This window comes from Akebia trifoliata, chromosome 10 (assembly GCF_017979445.1).
Source record: "Akebia trifoliata isolate Shusen 1 chromosome 10, ASM1797944v1, whole genome shotgun sequence".
NCBI classification, from domain to species: domain Eukaryota; kingdom Viridiplantae; phylum Streptophyta; class Magnoliopsida; order Ranunculales; family Lardizabalaceae; genus Akebia; species Akebia trifoliata.
Window position 1 is genome coordinate 29,999,579 of NC_141384.1, and position 19,520 is coordinate 30,019,098.

The 19,520-nt window shown below is 34.4% G+C and overlaps 2 protein-coding genes across 3 annotated transcripts; both read right to left on the reverse strand.

The window, feature by feature from the left end:
• Positions 1–3,041: 3,041 nt before the first annotated feature.
• Positions 3,042–6,218, reverse strand: LOC147393746 (beta-carotene hydroxylase 2, chloroplastic-like). Its single transcript, XM_086456639.1, has 7 exons — positions 5,747–6,218; positions 5,611–5,670; positions 5,426–5,497; positions 5,200–5,334; positions 3,646–3,771; positions 3,493–3,549; positions 3,042–3,390 (listed from the first exon to the last, which is right to left on the reverse strand). The coding sequence occupies exons 1-7, from the start codon at positions 6,146–6,148 to the stop codon at positions 3,313–3,315; spliced, it is 930 nt and encodes a 309-aa protein (XP_086312765.1). The 5' UTR covers positions 6,149–6,218; the 3' UTR covers positions 3,042–3,312.
• A 5,638-nt stretch (positions 6,219–11,856) lies between these two features.
• On the reverse strand, positions 11,857–14,983 carry LOC147393747 (protein BPS1, chloroplastic-like). 2 transcript variants are annotated; one of them, XM_086455363.1, is made up of 2 exons: positions 14,825–14,983; positions 11,857–13,177 (listed from the first exon to the last, which is right to left on the reverse strand). In XM_086455363.1, the coding sequence occupies exon 2, from the start codon at positions 13,165–13,167 to the stop codon at positions 12,097–12,099; it is 1,071 nt and encodes a 356-aa protein (XP_086311489.1). In that variant the 5' UTR covers positions 13,168–13,177; positions 14,825–14,983; the 3' UTR covers positions 11,857–12,096. The 2 variants fall into 2 exon arrangements, with proteins under 2 accessions (XP_086311489.1, XP_086311490.1); XM_086455364.1 differs by lacking the exon at positions 14,825–14,983 and adding an exon at positions 14,662–14,805 and having other exon boundaries at positions 12,070–13,177.
• Between the last annotated feature and the right edge of the window lie 4,537 nt (positions 14,984–19,520).

Below are 19,520 nucleotides of genomic sequence, written 5' to 3' on the forward strand. Positions count from 1 at the left end.
GTTTATGATATTATCATACAAAAGACTTTACCAACTAAGTTAGCTAACACCTGCAAACATCACTATGCATGGTAAGTCATGTGGCGCTCCACGGTGGACATGATGTACATCGACCACTCATGTTGATAGGTTATCAATGTGATATAAACTTGATCAATGCCAGGGTGCATGATAGATGATTAGTTTTGGCGATTTGACTAAACTATTTTGAGGTATTAAACCTAGATGATGAAGCAATCATACTGGCCTACGCGCCCCAAGTTCTAACATATATAAATACCAATGAGATTAGTTTCATCACTTTCTTTATCATATTTCACATTTTTGTTGATGTTTTAGGTGTTGGGCAAATACAATTATCCTATTTCAATACGTCTCGCAACAAAGAACCCTATCCCCATCTGACCCCCCTCAGCCCAATTGGATCGGAGGCACTTGCCCCCAGAAGAATTTCAAAGTCTACTAAGGATATGTAAACTATTGGTACAGATAAAAACGTCAAATAAAGAAATCTGCCACTAATGCCCCCACAAAAGTTTTTTCCACTCTTAGTTATCCCCATGTGGGTAAAATCTTGTTTTCACCCGTGACTAGGATAATTCGTACACCCTAAACCAACTCCTTATCAGATGATTCAAGATCGTCTTGACAAAGAAGTAGAATTTCTTGACCAACAATTTGACTCCTTGATTCAACAAGCGAAGGATGTCATTAGGCAAAATTAGTAAGAAATTTGAAACATATTCTCAAAAGACGATTAAATCCTATAGATCATAAGTATTACGAGATAAGAGTTTGGGATTTTCTTCTTTTTGTAGTTTTAGCAAGTATGATGTTCTTTGCAAGTATCAAAAATGAATCGAACAAAGGTCTTACTAAGTTTGAAATATTTATATGTATAAAAAAAGAGTCGTGATATTTTGACTCCCCCTCTATCCTCCTAGTGTGACATGTGCGTAGAACCATAGACTTTCCTCAGGATACACTACTGCACATCCCCATAAATACATGCAATTGTGTATTTCAAGGAAAAAATCTATGATTCTATGCACATGCCATGTCAAGAAAGCAGAGGGGGAATATGTCAGAGAGGGAATCAATTTATCATTAGACGTGATAAACTGACCCCGCCCACCCCTGCCCCCTGACATACACCCTCATCATAGCACCGTAGAACATTTACCTCTGAATACACAAGAAAATATTTATGGTTCTATGTATCCCAAGGCAAATGATCTACGGTTCACAAAAAAAGTTCATGTACATGAGATTTGTAACATGAAGTGGAAGAAAAAAAAATGGTAATTTCAGATCGATAAATTGTTAATGCCTGTAAGTAGTGAGTTCGATATCTAATATGAACATTAATTCCTTAGGGACCAATCGCGAGGGTGCACCCTCACCTGTTACATGTGATGTGCAAGTGTTGCACGTGCCCCGAAACTAATCCTTGGATAAGATCATGGTTTCTGAACTGGGCAAAGGTTAAATATGGGCCTAATCTGCTGTCAACAGTGATGCCCGATTATAAAAAATAAAAATATAGAGGAAAATATTTTTTTATGTGGTCAAAACCGTTGTCACGAAGCACAAATTCGTTTTAAAATGATTTTTTTTTGTGTTTGGACGGTGGTGGGAAGATTATCTGTCCAAGCCTCAAATGAGAGTCGAACACGTATCACTATTTGTTAGTCACCCTATTTCACACGTCTATCGTTTTCTTTACCTCTGCTTTTTGGTTTGATTGCAAACGCGTTAAAGTCCACTTTTATGCGCAACTTATGAGAGCTAAATTCTGATAGGGTCATTTTTGTCAATTCACATATACCCGCTTTTATTTGTTCGTTTTCTACCATAATTTGACAAGAAGTCTCACAGTTCCATTTAATAATACACCCTCCCTCATTGGATTGGAATGGATCATGTAGGGAAGACGTGTAAATAATACACAAACATAAATAAATAAATAAATAAATTATAAAGAATAATGATTTTCTGACTCTCCCCTCCTAACACACTCTCCTTGCGTGGCATGTTATAGAATCGAAGATTTTCTTTCTCGAAATACACAATTATACATGTTTATGGGGATGTACAATTGTGCATCCCGAAAAAATAAAATCTACGATTCTGTCACATGCCATGTCAAGAGGGTAGAGGAGTATGTCAGAGACTAATGGCAAAAACATACGTGATCTGTATGTAGTTGATGTGGCAAGTCATAGAATCATTGATCTTTTGTCCTTGTGTATCCCAATTTTGCACTTGCCACATCAATTATGCACATTTTAGCATGTTAATTTATCACGATTCATAATCAAATTAAGAAAAAATTATCTATTAATTAGGGAGACTTTCCATCTTAAGATAGGTGAGATAGGATTCGTCTGAATGGGATCGAATTCAAATATTTCCTTATTAACTATGTCGTGTAAGATCTTAGATGAAGATCAATACACCTCAAGATACACACTTAGCCGCTCATCAAAATCAGCATTGATTATTCTTGAGATGCATACAATTTAATACCTTCAAGGACTCTAATTTAGTAAACATTTTAGAAAAGTCTAGGTATTTTTTCAGGAAATTTTTTTTTTCATACATTTTTAATTGTTTATATAGTTATGATCCTTATTGTATGTTGTCCTACCCGTATTGTATTCAGACACATCATCAATACATATTGATTTCAACGTTTCTGGTATAACTTGTTCCACATGACAACCACTTGTCAAGGGATCTTGTTATCAACCGATTCGTCACGCTATATGTTAAAACACACGTATTCTTTGAGATAATCTCGTCAACACTCTTGGTCGTGTATTGCAAAATCTAAGTCAAGGGTTTGTTCTATATGTTCGAAATTGGGTGACCTCCTGACTAAATATTTTGGGCATTGGAAAACTTCTATAGGATTGGGGCGTGATTATAAAAATATTTTATGATATTTAAACAGCACATCGGCATCATATATCGGAGAAAATCATCAAATTTAAATAGCTCATGGCCTAGATCATGTGTTACGTGGATTTCAAAAAAAAAAAAAAAAAAATCCTTGACAATATCCATATTTTGTATCTCGTTGATCTCAATTGTAAATTCAAACATGCGTATGGTTAATGAACAATTACAATCAGATCAAATGTGTTGTTCACTCTTTATCCCCATTTAGCCTCTTATGTTACAGCAATATAGTATACAGAACTCTCTCCTTACATGAGATACACTGTATCAAAACCCATTATCACGTGTATACTTATCAACCGTGACACCAATAATACACTCATATGGACCCCCATCAAGTACTACTTTTCATGAACCATTAGATAGCTTTATTCTCCTATTAATCTCCTTCTCTAATTCTTCCACACCTCCTACCTCTTCTAATTCCTACAACAAAAAATTAAAAATTAGTCTCAAATCACCATCACTTCTACCTATCTCAATAAAAATTACAAAAAAAAAAAAAAAAAAAAGTAGAAGAAGGCCCACCTTGGGTCCAAGGAAAAGCCCATATGGGACTCCATTGAATTTGTCGTAGTGATGGATCTAAAATACATAAAAAGACAAAAACAGATGGATGTTAGTGTTAGTTTTTTCTAGAAAACTTTAGAATGGAACACATTGTGTGGTTTGTATCTTTACTTGATGGGCCGCAGCAACTTTCCGGAAATAGGGTACGTTGGCAATGGGCCCCACTGGGAATCTTCGGTGGACAAGTCCATCGTGTACAAACATGTAGGCTATTCCAAACACTGTTATTCCAAGACCCTGCAAATTTTTCCCAATCAAAAAATATATATATAAAGAAGAAGAAGAAATATGTTACATTTTATTAAACAACAAGCCACACTTATTAAAAATAAATAAAAGGAGGAGAGGGGGGGCTATATGTAATTTAAAATATTGATTATTTAAAGATTACATAGTGAAATAGGATACTTTTGTAATTTTGATAACCAAGCAAGTTGATTACGTGGTCGTGGGATGCAATTTTGAATATGGGAGCTTATATGACCACTCAAAATTTTTGGTGCATGGTTTCGGGAAGAAAAATCAGAGCTCTTGGCTAAAGGCTGAAGATGAGGGCATTTAGGTCACTTTTCATTAATTTCTTAGAGAAGACCAAGGTCAGTATGAAAAGTGAAAACTTAGGGGCATCTCAAATATTTACTAAGCACCAAAGGGGACTGTTTAAATTATGAGATATTCTATTGCAAAACCAACTCTTTGCTAACCCCACCCCAATTCTCATATGTAAATCACCAAAGAATTAGCACATGTTTGGGATGGTGTTAGCAAAAGTTGGTGTGGCAATAGAACCTTTCTTAAATTACCTTTAGTCACACTTTTAATGACTTAATGCAAGGGTGGGTCTATTTGCACACATCGAGATGCCTCATTTCACTCACTTAAGTGACTTTTGCATAAAAAAAAGAAAGATACCATTGTACCCTTGCATTTTTGTTAGTTGTAACCATCATCACCTACTGAACAAAAATCCAAAACCCACTTCTTCTTCCTCTTATTGTTATTATTATTATTATTATTATTGTTATTATGAGTTTTGTGAAAGGTTGAAGAGGTTGAATCAATGAAGATAGAAAATTCACTATTAAAATCTTAAAATGACGATTTTGAGTCTAAGGAAATGGAAAAATCACTATTAAAATCTCAAAATTATGATTTTGAGTCGAAGATTTTTTAATAATTCTATTGGGTAGGTTCAAACCACATTTGTTTTAGCAAATTCAATAAGTACCTACCAAATATTATCAAAAAAGGTTTGATAAGTATCTACTGAACAAAATTTTTTATCGATCATTATACAAATGAAACTTTCTCATGTGAACGACTTCGATTCTAGTGGAAGTGTTGAGGTAAGAAAAACAAGTAAAATCAAAGCTTAAAACCCTCATTGAAATCTTTCTAAGATGAAAAGAAGAAGAAGAAATGAGAAAGAGTGAGAGAGAGATGGTTCGTACTTTTTAAGTGTGTGCAATAAGCAAGGGAGGTTAAAACAGATAAATAGGTGTGTACAAAGGGATATTTTAAAGTTAAGGTGGGTATAGCGAGCAATTGGGTGAAATGAGCAAACTTCAAATAGACCCACCAATAATACAAATGTAAAAAAACGGTAACTTGGCTCCAAGGCCTTCACCTTCGATTCGAGAGAGAGAGAGAGAGAGAGAGACTCACAGCGCCAAAGCAGAGACCAGGAAGGAGACCTTTGTGGAAGAATCCAAAAGCGAGAAGAGCAATGGCTGGAACAGCGTTAATTATGGCGAAGACATCGTTAAGTTCGAATGGACCATCTCTGGGACGATGGTGAGACTGCAATTAAAAAATTCGAACAAAACCCATCAATCAACCAATCAAATATGGCTAAAAAGATTAAAATTTGAAATTAAGATGACAATCGAACCTCGTGCATGTGCCACAAAGAAGCGTGCCAAAGCGCTTTGTGAGCCCATCTAGCCCAAAACTCCATCCCCACCTTAAAATCAGTAACACCCAATATCCATCAACACCAGAGTACCCAAACACCCATGTTTTTAAACCTAATTTTCAAAGGGTTTTCTTCAATTTTGGTGAAAAAAAAAAACTTACAGCAGCGCCTATAGATAGAGCAAATGTACCAAACATTTCTGAAAAAGGGATTGCTCCACCCTGAAGTATGAAAAAAACCCAGAATTAGAAACACCAAATGCAACAAGAGAGAGAGAGAGAGAGGGGGGAAAAAGACCTCCATTTGCCAAGAAAATCTGTAATAAACGGCTGCGGCGGCCATCGAAGTGATTCCAAAACTAGACATTATAGCTGCAACAAGGTAAGTGTAGCGTTCCGATTTCTTCTTTGCTAATCTTAGGGCCACACGTGCTGAGATCTGATTCGACTCGTGTGAACTCTCTCGGGTCGTCTTATCCTCTTCGATTATTCTAGAAATTTCTTGTTTATTCTCTTCTGTAACGAAGCAGACTGTTAAGGTCAAATTTCTCTTCTCTGGAAAAATTCTATATGGACGTCTAATGAAGGGGGAGAATAGTGAAGAGGGACTAATGAAGGAGGTGGGTTTCGAGCCCAAGAAAGGATTTCGATCGAAACGGAATGATTTGGCGCTCGTAGCGACGGATATACCGGCCGCCATGGACGATCTGTCGAGAGCTTGAAGAACTCACGAGACACAGTAACCTAAGGGAGGGAGAGAGGCCTGAATCAAGTGTAGGTTTTATAGTGGAATTTTACTGGTGAAAATGCCACTGTTGTTTCTCAAAAATTACAGTAATACCCCTATGCCCTTTGAACTTTGCAAAAGAATGACGAAATATTAAATGATTGAAGAGCGAATCATACTCTAATATTTTTCATTCGATCTCATTGTCGGTTAAATATAAAACACTCCTATAAACTTTTCCCTCCACTTTTAGAGGGTTTGGCCGACATGTCGAACCAAAAGAGATAATTTTGTGGAAGTAAAATAATAAATTTTATCCCTTCACAAAATTATCAATAATTAAATTTAATTTTGAATCTTTTTAAGATAAGAAGAGATGAAATATTATTTTTAGAAATAGTGAAAAGAAGAAAAAATACAAATAAAATAATAATAAAAACAGATAAGAAAATGGAAAGATTATGAGAAAATTACACAAAAATAATAAACAATAGAATGAAGGGGATTTTTATATGCAAAAGAAAAGATTGAAATATTTCTCTGACGTATTTTGATCTTCAAGTTTATGAGATTAACTTTTAATCAAGTGACGTACAAAGGAAATAAGAGCCAAGTAGCTACAAAATCCATGGAATAGAGTAATTGGATTATGTCTGATTTAGAGAGAATAGAACACATGTAATACTCTTTTCTTATCCCTACATTGGTTTTTTTTTTTATAGTCTTGATTGGGTTATTTTGAAAATCTATAACAATCAAATAATCTACATTTTTAAGTACATATCAGATTCTAAAAAGATCCCCCCACACACACACTCTAAAAAAAAAACTTATTTAAAATCAAAATCAAAGGTTTTTAAAATGAACAATCCATGAACTCTTCAATTTGAACAGATTTTATTTAGATTTTTTTTGTTTATGTGAAGATATCTCAACTATTTAAAACAATTGGAACTGTAGGAAAAAAGCAATGCAGAGGATATAAGAGATTGTAAAGATAAAAAGGTAAAATGTTAGATGGTCCAATGATTTTAGAAAACATTGAACAATCTAACATTTTAATTTTAATTATCCAAATTGTATGCACCCAAGGTGGAGGATTGAAACCCTCCTCTCATACCTTAACACATGCCACACAAGCCACAATTCGAGGAAATTTTCAAAATGAGATATTTAGGCATTAATTTCTTAGATTGTGACTTACATGACATGTGTGTGAGGTGTGTGAAGAGAATTTCAATCTTTCACCTTAGATGCATGAGATTCGACATTATTGTCATATAATAAATAACAAAATCAATGTTGGTTTTTAAATATTAATCGCTTTAAAATTTGGGTCCATAAAATAAGAGTCGTGATAGTTGGACTCTCTTTTTTCATATATTCTCATCAGTATACTCAAGAAAAAGATTTATGATTCTGTAATTGCCAGATCAAGAAACATACAAAAAGCGTGTGAAAAAATAGAGGCAGAAAATCACATTTATAAAATAATTATTGTGTAAGAAATCTTTTCAATTTAAGTTAATGATTTTCTGATCCGAGTATTTTCACTCAGTCGGATGTGACAAAGGCCAAGAATCGTTAATCGATTCCTTATGTATCTCGAAGAAATCGATCAACAGATCTATGCCCTTGCCACGTCAGACCGACTCTTCATATAATAATTAAAGAAGAGAAAGTTACGTGGAGGTCAACCACAATGGTTTATCCTCAGTGGCATTTTTGGAGTTTCAAATAAGAATGAAGGGTGAAAGCTAGGGAGATGATTGAGGTGTTCTTAAGGTACGACAGCACGTGTCAAGTGAAAGGAGCAAGGAGAGGTGGAGGGGCCTCCACACGCACCACATTGGCTTGACGCGGCCTTAATTCCCACCACACGTTGTAAATAATTAACAAAAATTATGAAAACTAAGGCCTTGTTTGTGGAGGGTTTGCTTCTAACAGAAGTAATATAGAATCACTTTTGTAAGAATCACAAGTACATAATGATCCCATTATTGAACTTTTGGGTAGACTGTTAATGAAGTGATTTTTTGGATCTAGAGTTGTTGTTAGGTATTAAATTTATATATTTTAAAATTTTATTAACTTAATAAGTGAGAAATGCTCTTGAGTATCTGCTATCATTTAAAATTATTTATTAATATATATATATATATATATATATTTATATTCAAAAAGTTATTACTATTTTTTATCATTGGATGGAATGCTAGATGGTTAGTCACTAGTTACAAGTTTTTTATTATTATTTTATATTAAAAAGAACGAGTAACCTCACACGAGCCAAACCAACGAGTATAAGTGTAGTAGAGAGGACATCCCTCCAAAGTAGGCAGAGGTCTTGAGTTCTTCTTCCCCTTTGTTGGCCACCCACGAGTATTTATCTCGTCTTGCTTGTCGTGTGTGGTTGGTGGAGTATTACATGTATCCGGGGGATTTGGCAGAGATATAATATTATAAAAGATCAATTGCCTTGCCCATACTACTCGAGTCTATGGATCCAAACACTCCAATTATCCTAAAAAAAAGGAAAAAACTCTCACACATTAGGCCAACCTAATCTCCTCTCCTCCTTCTCCACATGCACACACATGTTTTTCCAAATGCAATTAAACTCTAGTTTTTAGAAGCAAGCCAGTAGTGGTTAGTAATTAATAGGTGAAGGTGGACTTTAAATCCGGGTCATGATATCAACTTTGAAAGGACTCGATAACACCTTCGAATGAGAAAAACTTTCACCAATAACAATGGAGACCAACCCATTATTATCCTATTTTCTTACTTTTGACAAAAGATAAAAGAGGATGTTTGGTATGTGTTGTAACGTCCTATACGATCCTTAATCTCACTCTTGAATGTCATGGTAATCCGGTAGAGAAACAAGGCAAAGACCAAGGAAGTTTTAAAAACTGATAGATAGCTCATTCAAGCTAGTAATTCAATTCCAGGGCTCTCTTTATAAACTGTAACTATTTATACAGATCTTGAATGATAGCAGTCTTGTAAGTAAAGCAAAGGAGACTTTAGAGAGAATGAATAAGCTCATAAATGAAAGGTAGTTAGGAAGAAACATTGTAAGCTTTACAAGACTCAAGCTCTTTAACCAGCTTTATCTTTTATAGTTTTGCAAGCAAGAAATCAAGTAAGCTAACGAATCTCTTTAATAAACTTTAGAGATATTTACAAAAAAGTGTTCAACTTTGGACAAATCTACGATTCTGGCTCATTGTTCATATAAATTACCAAAATGAGAACGATGACGAATTCGGACGTTTTTAAAGTGACTATTTTACAGGTTTGAAGTGACAATTTCACTTTAAACCGGTGAAATTGTCACATTAAACCTGTTATCTTTTGTAGTTTGGCAAACTAAAAGTCAAGTAAGCTAATGAATTAGAAATGAAGGGATTCGATAGTATGCCTAATAGAGATTCTTTGCTTAGCAATCAAGAAGGAAGAAAGCCATTAAAGCCACTTTAAACTAAGTTATTTTGTCATTCTTCAGTATTATTTATTCAAAATCGTAGTTATGTGAAAGCAAGCACTTCCATCTATAATAGTGTAGTTATGAAAAAGGTGGCTCTTTAACTAGAGCTTTCGAACAAGTATCCATGATATTGGTGGTAGAGATCAATTTTGATTTCATCCTCCGACAATCAAAGTTTTTCTCTTGATGACATTAATCAATTATAAGACTTGTTTAGGACGTATGAAGATGGAAGGAAAAAACACAGGTTTCCTCATAGAGTTGTGTTGGAATGACCACTCAGATATCGTAGTTTTTAATGTGAAAGTGGACGGGAGGTATCTTTGATGAAAAGCATCTATGATTCCCATACACATTCACAACAAGAAGTGTGAGGATTTTATAAGGATTTATTTCCATAAATCACTATTAACATTGTTTGATCTTTTGACTTGAATATCTTGGACTACGAATTATCTTAATTCTTCTTTTTATCCCATTATCATCGTTATTTCCACCCATTGCAACTTACCTTGTCCCCTCTTGTTCTCTTTCGTTACACTTTCACACCATCACAATCATTACAATAGCAATATTTTTTTTTCGATCATTTATCCATGTGATTTTCAATCTTTATCCTTGTTGAGGATAATTTTCATTTCAAATAAGTAAACTGTCACAAACCAATAAATAAAAATGTCAAAATTATCTTTTAAAAAAAGTTCTTATATTAGTGTTGCATCTAATTATTCTCGAATATGCTGATTTTTCTATTTTAATATCTCTCTTATTTTATAATAATAAAGTAAAAATAATAATAATAATAATAAGTTTAGTATAAACTATGTTACAAAATAATAATGAGTCGAGCTGGAGTGACCTCAGCAGGGGTTGAGAAAACAAGAGGGCAGACTTTGACGTGGTGGACCATGTACGTCCATAGGTGCGTTTTACTCTCGGAGAAAAGGCATGGCCCATCACGTGAAGATGCCCACCCCACCAAAAACCTCTTCCTTTGTCAGCAGATCATTACCAAAGCAATGGACTGAATAGGTAGTAGATGTATTTAGCTGCTAAATTGATCAGGGCTGTTGATGTTATCAGTATTTTAAAAACCGGTCCAAAACAGTGGCCTATCCGCTTCAATCAGGTTTTGTACAAACCAAAAAAACAAAAATTTGACAACCAGTGGTTTATTGTTAATCAATTTGGTTACAAATTGAACTGGTCCTATGCTTTTATAAGAAACTTGTTCCCAAACTTTCCAGTTTTCCAGTATCGATTGTATCGGTTTTATTTTAAAATGTCTTCGTAAGACACGTATTAGAGTTCAACCAATTTTATTGCTGTAACAATGTAATAACCGCCGACCAAAAGAAAGGGCCCAGAGCTGCCAAACAAGGATTAAAAAAAAAAAAAAGAGAGACCAGCACCGACCTTAGCTGGCCCAAATTTTGGATTCCCAAATAGGCCACTGAAGTCTCTAGATAAGTAAGACAGGATATGTTCTTCTCCACGTTAGTTTCTGAGGTCATCAAGGAAGAAATGAACCATCGTTAGTGGACACGAAAAATCTGAAGTACGGAACCACTACAATAGAATCCAGAATAGCAATTAACACGACTGCACGATACTGGGTACAAACAATAAACACGCTCTGACTTACCAAATTTGCACTTTGAACCCTCTCTAACGATGGCTCATGCTAAAGCAGATTCAATCAAGATAGACAAGAGGGTAAAAAGGTGTTATTTGAAGTAAAGAGAGGCGTTTGATTTGAAAGGGCCAATGTTTTTCTCCCAAACATGGATTTGAAAGGGCTTTGGGCAAAGTTTAAGTCAAGTTGGATGCAACTACCTTACACACCCTTTAGACATGACCTGCTTCTATGCTTCTTTTTTCTTCTACCCTCCAAGATCAAGTTGGGAACTATGAACCTGCCATGAAATCAGAAACCTTATAGAGCAAAGATTCTTGCATACAAATAAAGAGAGAACTCAAAATCACCTTGAGTACCGGCTCAAGGCGAAGAGGAGGCTTGAGAAGAAAATCCACACAAATATGGTGGAGAGAGATTTTAAAATCCTCTTTTCTGATGCATCACTTTCATGCCCTCATTGATTGAGAAACAGATGATCAGTTGACGTAAACCATGTCTCTGCAAGTGATAAGCCTTAGAGCATTGTTGGAAAAAAAGATGACAAAATACTGAAGCAATACAAAGCATTATAATATTTCATTAAGAATACATAAAAAGACTTATATATTTTATGTATAAATACCAACATCACACAACTTACCATAACAAGAGGCTGCGCCTGACATTGTGGTGCATGCAGTATCATACAAGCTCCTCGTCTTTCACCAATCAGGCGAAAAAGAAAAGTAAAGAAAAAAAAAAAGCTACAAAGATGTATTTTACACAAAGGAGATTTTAGTTTCACATAGATTATCGGACAACTTGCTCTTCAACGTTGTTCTCTTGCCTTGGGTCAGCGTTAAACCCATCGACTCTCAAATTAGAAAGTAAAGCATCACGGCCAGTAAGAACAATCTGGAAAAATCCTTCGACTTCCTTCTTAAGAAGATCCAGCCCTTGTGAGGATCTCTCTGCACTGTTTCCCAAATTCGATACAGAATTCTTCAATATTTCATTCTCTGTGGGACCAACACCATTGCTAACCAGAGGGTATAATGTCTTGACACAAGTATCAACCGCTTCCAGCTCTTTCACTATTATTAAATTTCCATGTGAAAATAACCTCCTCATCTCTCCATTTACATCTACTTGGAGGTCATTAAATGCCTCAGCCCACAAGAATTTATCAGAAGTCTGTGAATCTACTAACATCTTTGGGGAACTTGAGAAAGCTGACGCAAAGACACTACAAATGAATATTGTTTGAACCTTGACACCATACATTGCACGCATCAGAACCTTTGCTTTGGCCGAGTTCTTAACCTTAGGAAAATAAAAAGATGAACTAAGCCCACTTAGAATGTTAGAGCAGTTCCCAAGTTTTGAATTCTTCGAACTGATATGTTGCATCCAATCATCAAGAGAAGAGCGAGCCTGTACAAGCTGCTCCGAGGATGGAACGGAATTCGAGGCACCCAAAACATGTTGCACACATTGGAGGAATAGTTGGCCTTGGTTAAGTCGGGAGAGCTCAGAACTGAAGGCAATGCAAATATCGAGAAGTCTTACACTGTTATCCAAGTAAACATCCATCCATTTCTCATCCCAATTAGAGACGGGGAACTGAAGCTCTGTAATTAGGGTTTTGATGTCTGTGTGTGTTTCACAAAGTGAATCCATTGCCAATTTCATCCAGGATAAGCTAATTACATCGCTCTTGTCTTTCGGCTTGAGCCTTTTCAACCTTTCAGCTAAGGTTCCCTCGAAGGAATTCAACAATCCAAGCAGACTTGGAGACAAGTGAGAATCCTTGGGAAAGATCATTCGAAAAGGATTTCCAAAAGGAAAGAAAGGTCGGTGACCATCATGTGGACGACTCATTTTAATATAACTGTTTAAAAAGTGACACAAACACACAAAAATTTAAAGTGTTATAACAAATTACAAGTAGAATTTTCCACCATAATAGACATAAAATAGATAGAGAATGAGATGGTGACTTTATTTTAGGATAAATCGATGGAACACCTCCTATCCAAATAAAATCAACATAAAACTTTCGGGATGAACTTAAAAGTGTAGAAGTTGCATAGTAAACGGGTAATAAGATAATCTATAAGATCTCGACCAATTTGAAATCATTGAATAAATTTAAATTCAATGTCCCACAATCCGAGTTTTTACAAAGCTACTATAGTCAGAAGAATATCACGAACTAAGATGGTTTGTCAAACACCAAGAATAAATACTTCTTTGTAAAACTCGAAAGGTTTAAACTCAAGATATAAGCTTTTAAATATCTAAACAGATTTAACACTATACGTCGTAACAGATTTTACAACATCTCACCAGAACCACAACAAATTAGAACTTATTGCTCTGTAAACTGAGTGATCTGAACTAAAACTTCATATCTTGAATAAACATATATAAAATCATGAAACACACAACAAACTAGATGTTACGCCTCTTGAAATTCTTATCTAATGCTACCTCTTCTAAGCAAACAACGAAGTCAGACCGGAATGAAATCAAATCCAACAAAAACTTCACATATCATCTGTGAAGATTCCCACCATGGTCTGAAAAATCAACAAACACCTAGAATTACCCTTTGGAAAGTTCTAAGGATTAAACCTATGCCTCTTTTGACCATCATTTTTTGAGGCATAAATTGCTATTTTAAAGATTCTTTTATAAAAAAATTTGTTGCAAAAAATGTCAGATCCAAGCCGATCAGTTTTTCCTGTTTAATTCACCTCTCTATCATTTATTAGTACCAATTTTATAAGGAAATAGAGTTAGATATGACTAGAAACACACAGATCTGGGCTAAACTTCCATTATTTTACCAGATCTAACATCAAATCACCGAAATCACAACAAATTTGATGGTATTCCCCTCAAAACCCAGAGATCTTAACTAAAACTTTGAATTTCGAACAGATCGAACATAAAATCACCAAAAACAACAAATTAGATACTACTAGTCCTCTCGAAAATCTTACCAAACTGCTACATCGGCTAAGCAAAAAACGAAAAAAGACATAAATGAAGCCAGATCCAACATAAACTCCTCAGATCAGTTTTAAAAAGTAACAAAAGTAAAGAAATTTTATATCTGCAACAAATAACTCAATCACGAAATCAGATTAGTTCTTCCATCCAATCAACAAAACGTTAAGCTTAAATATTCCTCAAAATCCTAATTCGATCTTAAAAAATAGATTATTCCTCTCAAAAATCTTACCGATCTGCTAAGCAAACAACGAAAACAGGCATAAATCAAACCAGATCCAACACAAACTCCACAGATCGGTAACAAAAAAAAGCAACAAAAATAAAGAAAAATTACATCTACAAAAAATAACTCACACAAGTAATCAGATTAGTTCATCCATCCAATAAAAAAACGCTAAGCCTCAGTATTCCTCAAAATCCTAATTCGATCGAAATATTAAAAAAAAAAAATTCTTATAAAATTCAAGCTATATTACAGATCAAAATCGGAAGATAAAGAAGAAGACGAACTTCGTACCTAAATCTGTACTAACAAGACGGAAATATCGATAAAAGTTGCAGACGCGTAACAAGACGGCTTTCGTTGCTTCGAAAACTTCAAACCCTTCAAACTGAAGATGAGGCTTTTAGGGTTGAAACGTTTATCAAGCAAAGTTATTCGGTGGATATGGTACCTATTATATTATCTTACGCATAGAATGATTGAAGTATGTGGTCCGTTCGATTTTCAAGTCAGGGTTTCTTTTAAATAAACGGTAAGATGAATGAGTTGTTGACTAATAAGCCTACATCTTCAAAGTAATATATATCGAAATTTCTGTATGTTAGATACATTGGATACTTTCTATTAAAGGATGCCCAGTCAAATACGTTGTGCCATAAAGTCGACCGACAACGGGAATAAGAACTTCTTTGCATCTGACTTCACGCTGTAAATGATACGTTCTTTATACGCGGTTGACGTGGTAAGGACATATAACCATGGATCTTTTTCTTCGGGATACATAGTGAAAAGATTTACGGTTCTGTGCCCTTACCACATCAGCCGCGTACAGATATCGTAAAATTTACCCAACCCAAGTTAAAATACATTTGCTTGACTGGATCATCTGAGCCGTTGATTTTAAAGAAATCTTGACATAAACAATGTGTGTAGCACATGCATTTCTTTTCCATCCATAAGAATTCTTCTTGAACGTTATCTTCTTCACTATGCCACACCAATTTTTTTATTATAACACTCCCTTGAATTCAAGGACCCTCTATTTTAGAGATATTTCCCAAAACGTACTTAACATATGTCAAAATTCCGGTTCAATACATTGCTCATTTTAATTTTCAAAACATATTTTTTTTAGTAAATTCATCACTTTTATAATCAATGAATTTGTTAATAAATTATCAGTAAAATCACTAATATGACAAAATCGTTGTTAATTATAAAAGTGACGAAAAATGATGAATTCATTAGAAAACACATGTTTGATAATTAAAATGATAAGTTTATCAAACTCGAAATTTCATCATATTCAGCGCATACATTGAAAGCTCACCTCTCCTTTTAATTTCTAGTCTAAGAGCAAATATCAAGGAAAGGAGGAAGTGGGGAAAGATGGAAAGATAGACGAATAAAAAAAAAAAGAGATATTCTATAGGCACACCAACTTTTGCTAAGAGATCATATGAAATCATCCAAGAATTATCACACATCTTAGAGTGCTTGTAGTAAAAGCTGGTGTGGCAATAGAAGCTTTCAAAAAATATTTGGTGCCTACCTTGAGTTTAAAACTAGATCAACGAAGTCCAATAAAAATTTGTAATAAAATTTAGGATTGTAACTTGGGTCGGGTTAGTAATCAACTTGTGTCTAATCCACACTCGAGAAACATCAACCCATGCTTGTGCCCAAACCGACCTCGGACATGACATGCTTAACCCAAACCCAATCCAAGTTGGGTTGATCAGGTTAGTTCATTCCTTATTAATATTAGATAGTTTAATAATGATAATTACAAATGTAATAAGTGATATGTAAAAGAAATATAAAATTTATAATTATTTGTCCTAAAATTATATTTCAAACTTTATATACATGAAATTATAAATTAACATTAAGTAGAAGAAAAAAAAAAGGTTGTTGATTAATTAAAGTTTAAAATGTGAATGAGAAATAAATAAAGATATTTAAAAATTAAATTAAATTATAATCATAGTAAATTCGGGTTTGGGCAACCCGATGTCTATGCTGACCCAACCTGATTTGGTTCGATCAATTTATTTTTACCCAAGTCCTAACTAATTGTGCCCAAACTTAACCCAAGGTCGGGTTGAAACCATCAGATTCGGATTTGATCTTCCCAAGTTGCAACCCTAATAAAATCAATTCATTTATATGTACTAGACTTCCTCTCATTCATGTCCTTTCAAAATAAATAAAAAGTGGGTTTGATCATTAAAAAAATAGAATGGTTATCCGCACCCCAAACCAGATGTGACAATGACAATTATTAGAGGGTATTTTTGGATCCTTATCTTCCAACACACGTGGCGATATCTTCTTCACAAATGAAAAATTAAAAAAAGAATCTTTAAAGCTAAACAATGGACGCCAATAGTTTTTTTTTCTCAAACAGCTGTGATTTCCCCAACTTAAAAAAGAGTCCAACTTTGAAGCGGACAGTCCGCTTCAAATTTTGATGAAACCTTTTTGTTATAAGACAGGTGGCGTTTTGAATTTAGTTCATCCCTACATTTCTACTAAAATTTGAAACACCTCCTTTTGCGATGTCACGTGTAATCCAAGGGAGGGGGTTGCTTCAAAACTTTGAAGCGGATTGGCGGCTTCAAAGTTTTTTCCTAAAGAAGCTAGGCTCCTCCCATTATACCCCACGGCCCACACCACAACGACAGTACAGTACGAGAGAACCCAACAACTTTAGACTCCTTCTTAAAGTAAGACTTAATGGTGTACTTGTACAGCAAAATTTGATCAACCACTTACCACAAAAATTCCACGTGGCTCAAAAAATTGATTATTTATCGAAATCAAGTATTCTTCATCTTGGGCTTGGACCATTCCAAGGAGTCTCAGGGCATGTGTGGATTGACTTTTCTAAGTACTTCTGATATTTGCGAAGAGTCAGAAGCACTTTAAAGGTGTTTGGATAAATAACTCTTGGAAAGAACTACTTTAATATGGAGTCATTTTAGTGCTTTTTCACGGAGTACCGATGGTACTACTTCTCTAAATTACTCTTTCGCGGAGTCACAAAATATTGTCAAAATGAAGGGATTAGGACAAGTATGGCCCTCATAAATTTTAAAAATTACAAATCTACCCTCAAAAAGGAAGTTGGAATAATATTATATTACTATCCATTGATATGGTAGTAGCCTTTTAGTGTAACATTTGGGACAAGATACCCCTCATAGATTTTGAAAATTACAAATATACCCTCAAAAATGCAATTGCAGTAATACTATATTACTATTCATTAATGTGGTGGTAGTTTTTTGGTGTAGCATTTGGGACAAGTATGCCCCTCATAAATTTTGAAAATTACAAGCATATCCTAAAAAATGCAATTAAATAATATTTTATTATTATCCATTGATGTGGTGGTAGCCTTTTAGTGTAGCATTTGAATTTGAATTTCTAGCTCCTCCAATTGCTCAATGATTTATCAATGGGCATTCCAATCATGTTGAAATTCCAATCATGGTTGAAATTTTCTTATTGCAAGATTGATGTGAACAATTACACACAAATTTACTATCCATTAATGTGGTGAAAGCTTCTTCATATTTTTAGTGGTTGTATATATTTGCTCACAATATCTTCTATTTATTTATAATTGTTGGGTGTTTATATTAGTTTTTATAGATAAAAACAATAACTTTTATTTCTTTTGAAGAATAATTTGTTGAGTTATAATGTTAAAAATAGTAACTGATACTTATAAGGGTATTTTGATCATTTTAACATAATCCAAAATAGTTTCCAAATACAAAACTCTATCAAAAGTACTTCTGACAGTACTTTTTAGAACCTACATCCAAACACACAACAGTTATCCACCTACTCCAAAGTACTTACGAAAGTACTTATGTTCTAAGTACTTCTGGCTCCTGTATCCACACGGCCCATCAGTGTCTCACTAAACCCATGATTTTAGGGAAAATTAGTTAATCAACTCCAATTTAAGGATTTCTTTCTAAATGACCCCTAATCTCTATTTAGGTAACTTGATAGTCCATTTGGTAAACTTTTTTTTCTTTTTTAACGTCTACTCACCAACCCCTTTCAAGTGTTAATGATCGTTGAGAAGGACAATTCAAATCATTGAGATCAACTTTGATCCAATCGTCAAGATAAACCTTTGCATCAACATCAATGATTATAAATCATTTGATTATGAATCGTTGAGATAATGATTCAAATTGTCAAGATCAGTAATTCAAATTGTGGAGATCGATGATTTGAATGGTTGATCTTGATAATTTGAGTTTGACGTTTTATCAAGTGAGGAATATTAAACAAGAATTTTTTTGGGAACCGAGGTATCCGAATCTCTTAGAGGTGCACCTGAGACCGACACACACCAATTAATTTATAGGTAAATCCACGAGGGCAGCCCTTAGGAGGATAGGAACTTAAGTCCTTCAAAACGTGATCTTGATCATCTCACCCAACCCTTAGACGATTAGAAAGAAAGATTTTTAATAACCCGGATGTTAAGATACCACCCCCCAAAACCAACCTTTGTCTCGTGGAAGAGAAGTCATTTTTTTTGTTTAAGCTCACAGCCCACAACCATCTGATATGTGGGGCACATGATAACAGCAATGAGAAAGAGTTTCACTCATGGCCATGATGAAAAAAAAGAAAACTTTCTTATCTGATCACCGTGTGACATGCAAAAATATGATCCGATTCAATGGGGTTGTAGAAGACAAAATTATATGAACTTTATAAAAATAAATAAAAATATAGTTATTTTTCACCATTGAATTTTATTTTTAAATTTGAGTACTTTGATAGCTGTCCATTTTCAACATCTTGGATCAAGTTAGAAAAATAATTTTTTTTATTTTTAATATGAACATTTTCATAAAATCTAGAAAGCTCCAATGTGATAATCAACGTGGGCCCAAGGAGCCTTCGGTAGAGGAAGGGTAGGCTAGAGAGAAACTCTCTCTATGCCGACTAAGGT

Excerpts from the sequence above, each read along its gene's own strand:
- LOC147393746 (XM_086456639.1), bottom strand. The coding sequence starts at position 6,148 with ATGGCGGCCGGTATATCCGTCGCTACGAGCGCCAAATCATTCCGTTTC. Across the intron at positions 5,498-5,610 it reads CTCTATCTATAGGCGCTGCT|GTGGGGATGGAGTTTTGGGC; the intron begins GTAAGTTTTTTT and ends ACTGATTTTAAG. Across the intron at positions 3,391-3,492 it reads GGCTTTTCCTTGGACCCAAG|GAATTAGAAGAGGTAGGAGG; the intron begins GTGGGCCTTCTT and ends TTTTTGTTGTAG.
- LOC147393747 (XM_086455363.1), bottom strand. The coding sequence starts at position 13,167 with ATGAGTCGTCCACATGATGGTCACCGACCTTTCTTTCCTTTTGGAAAT.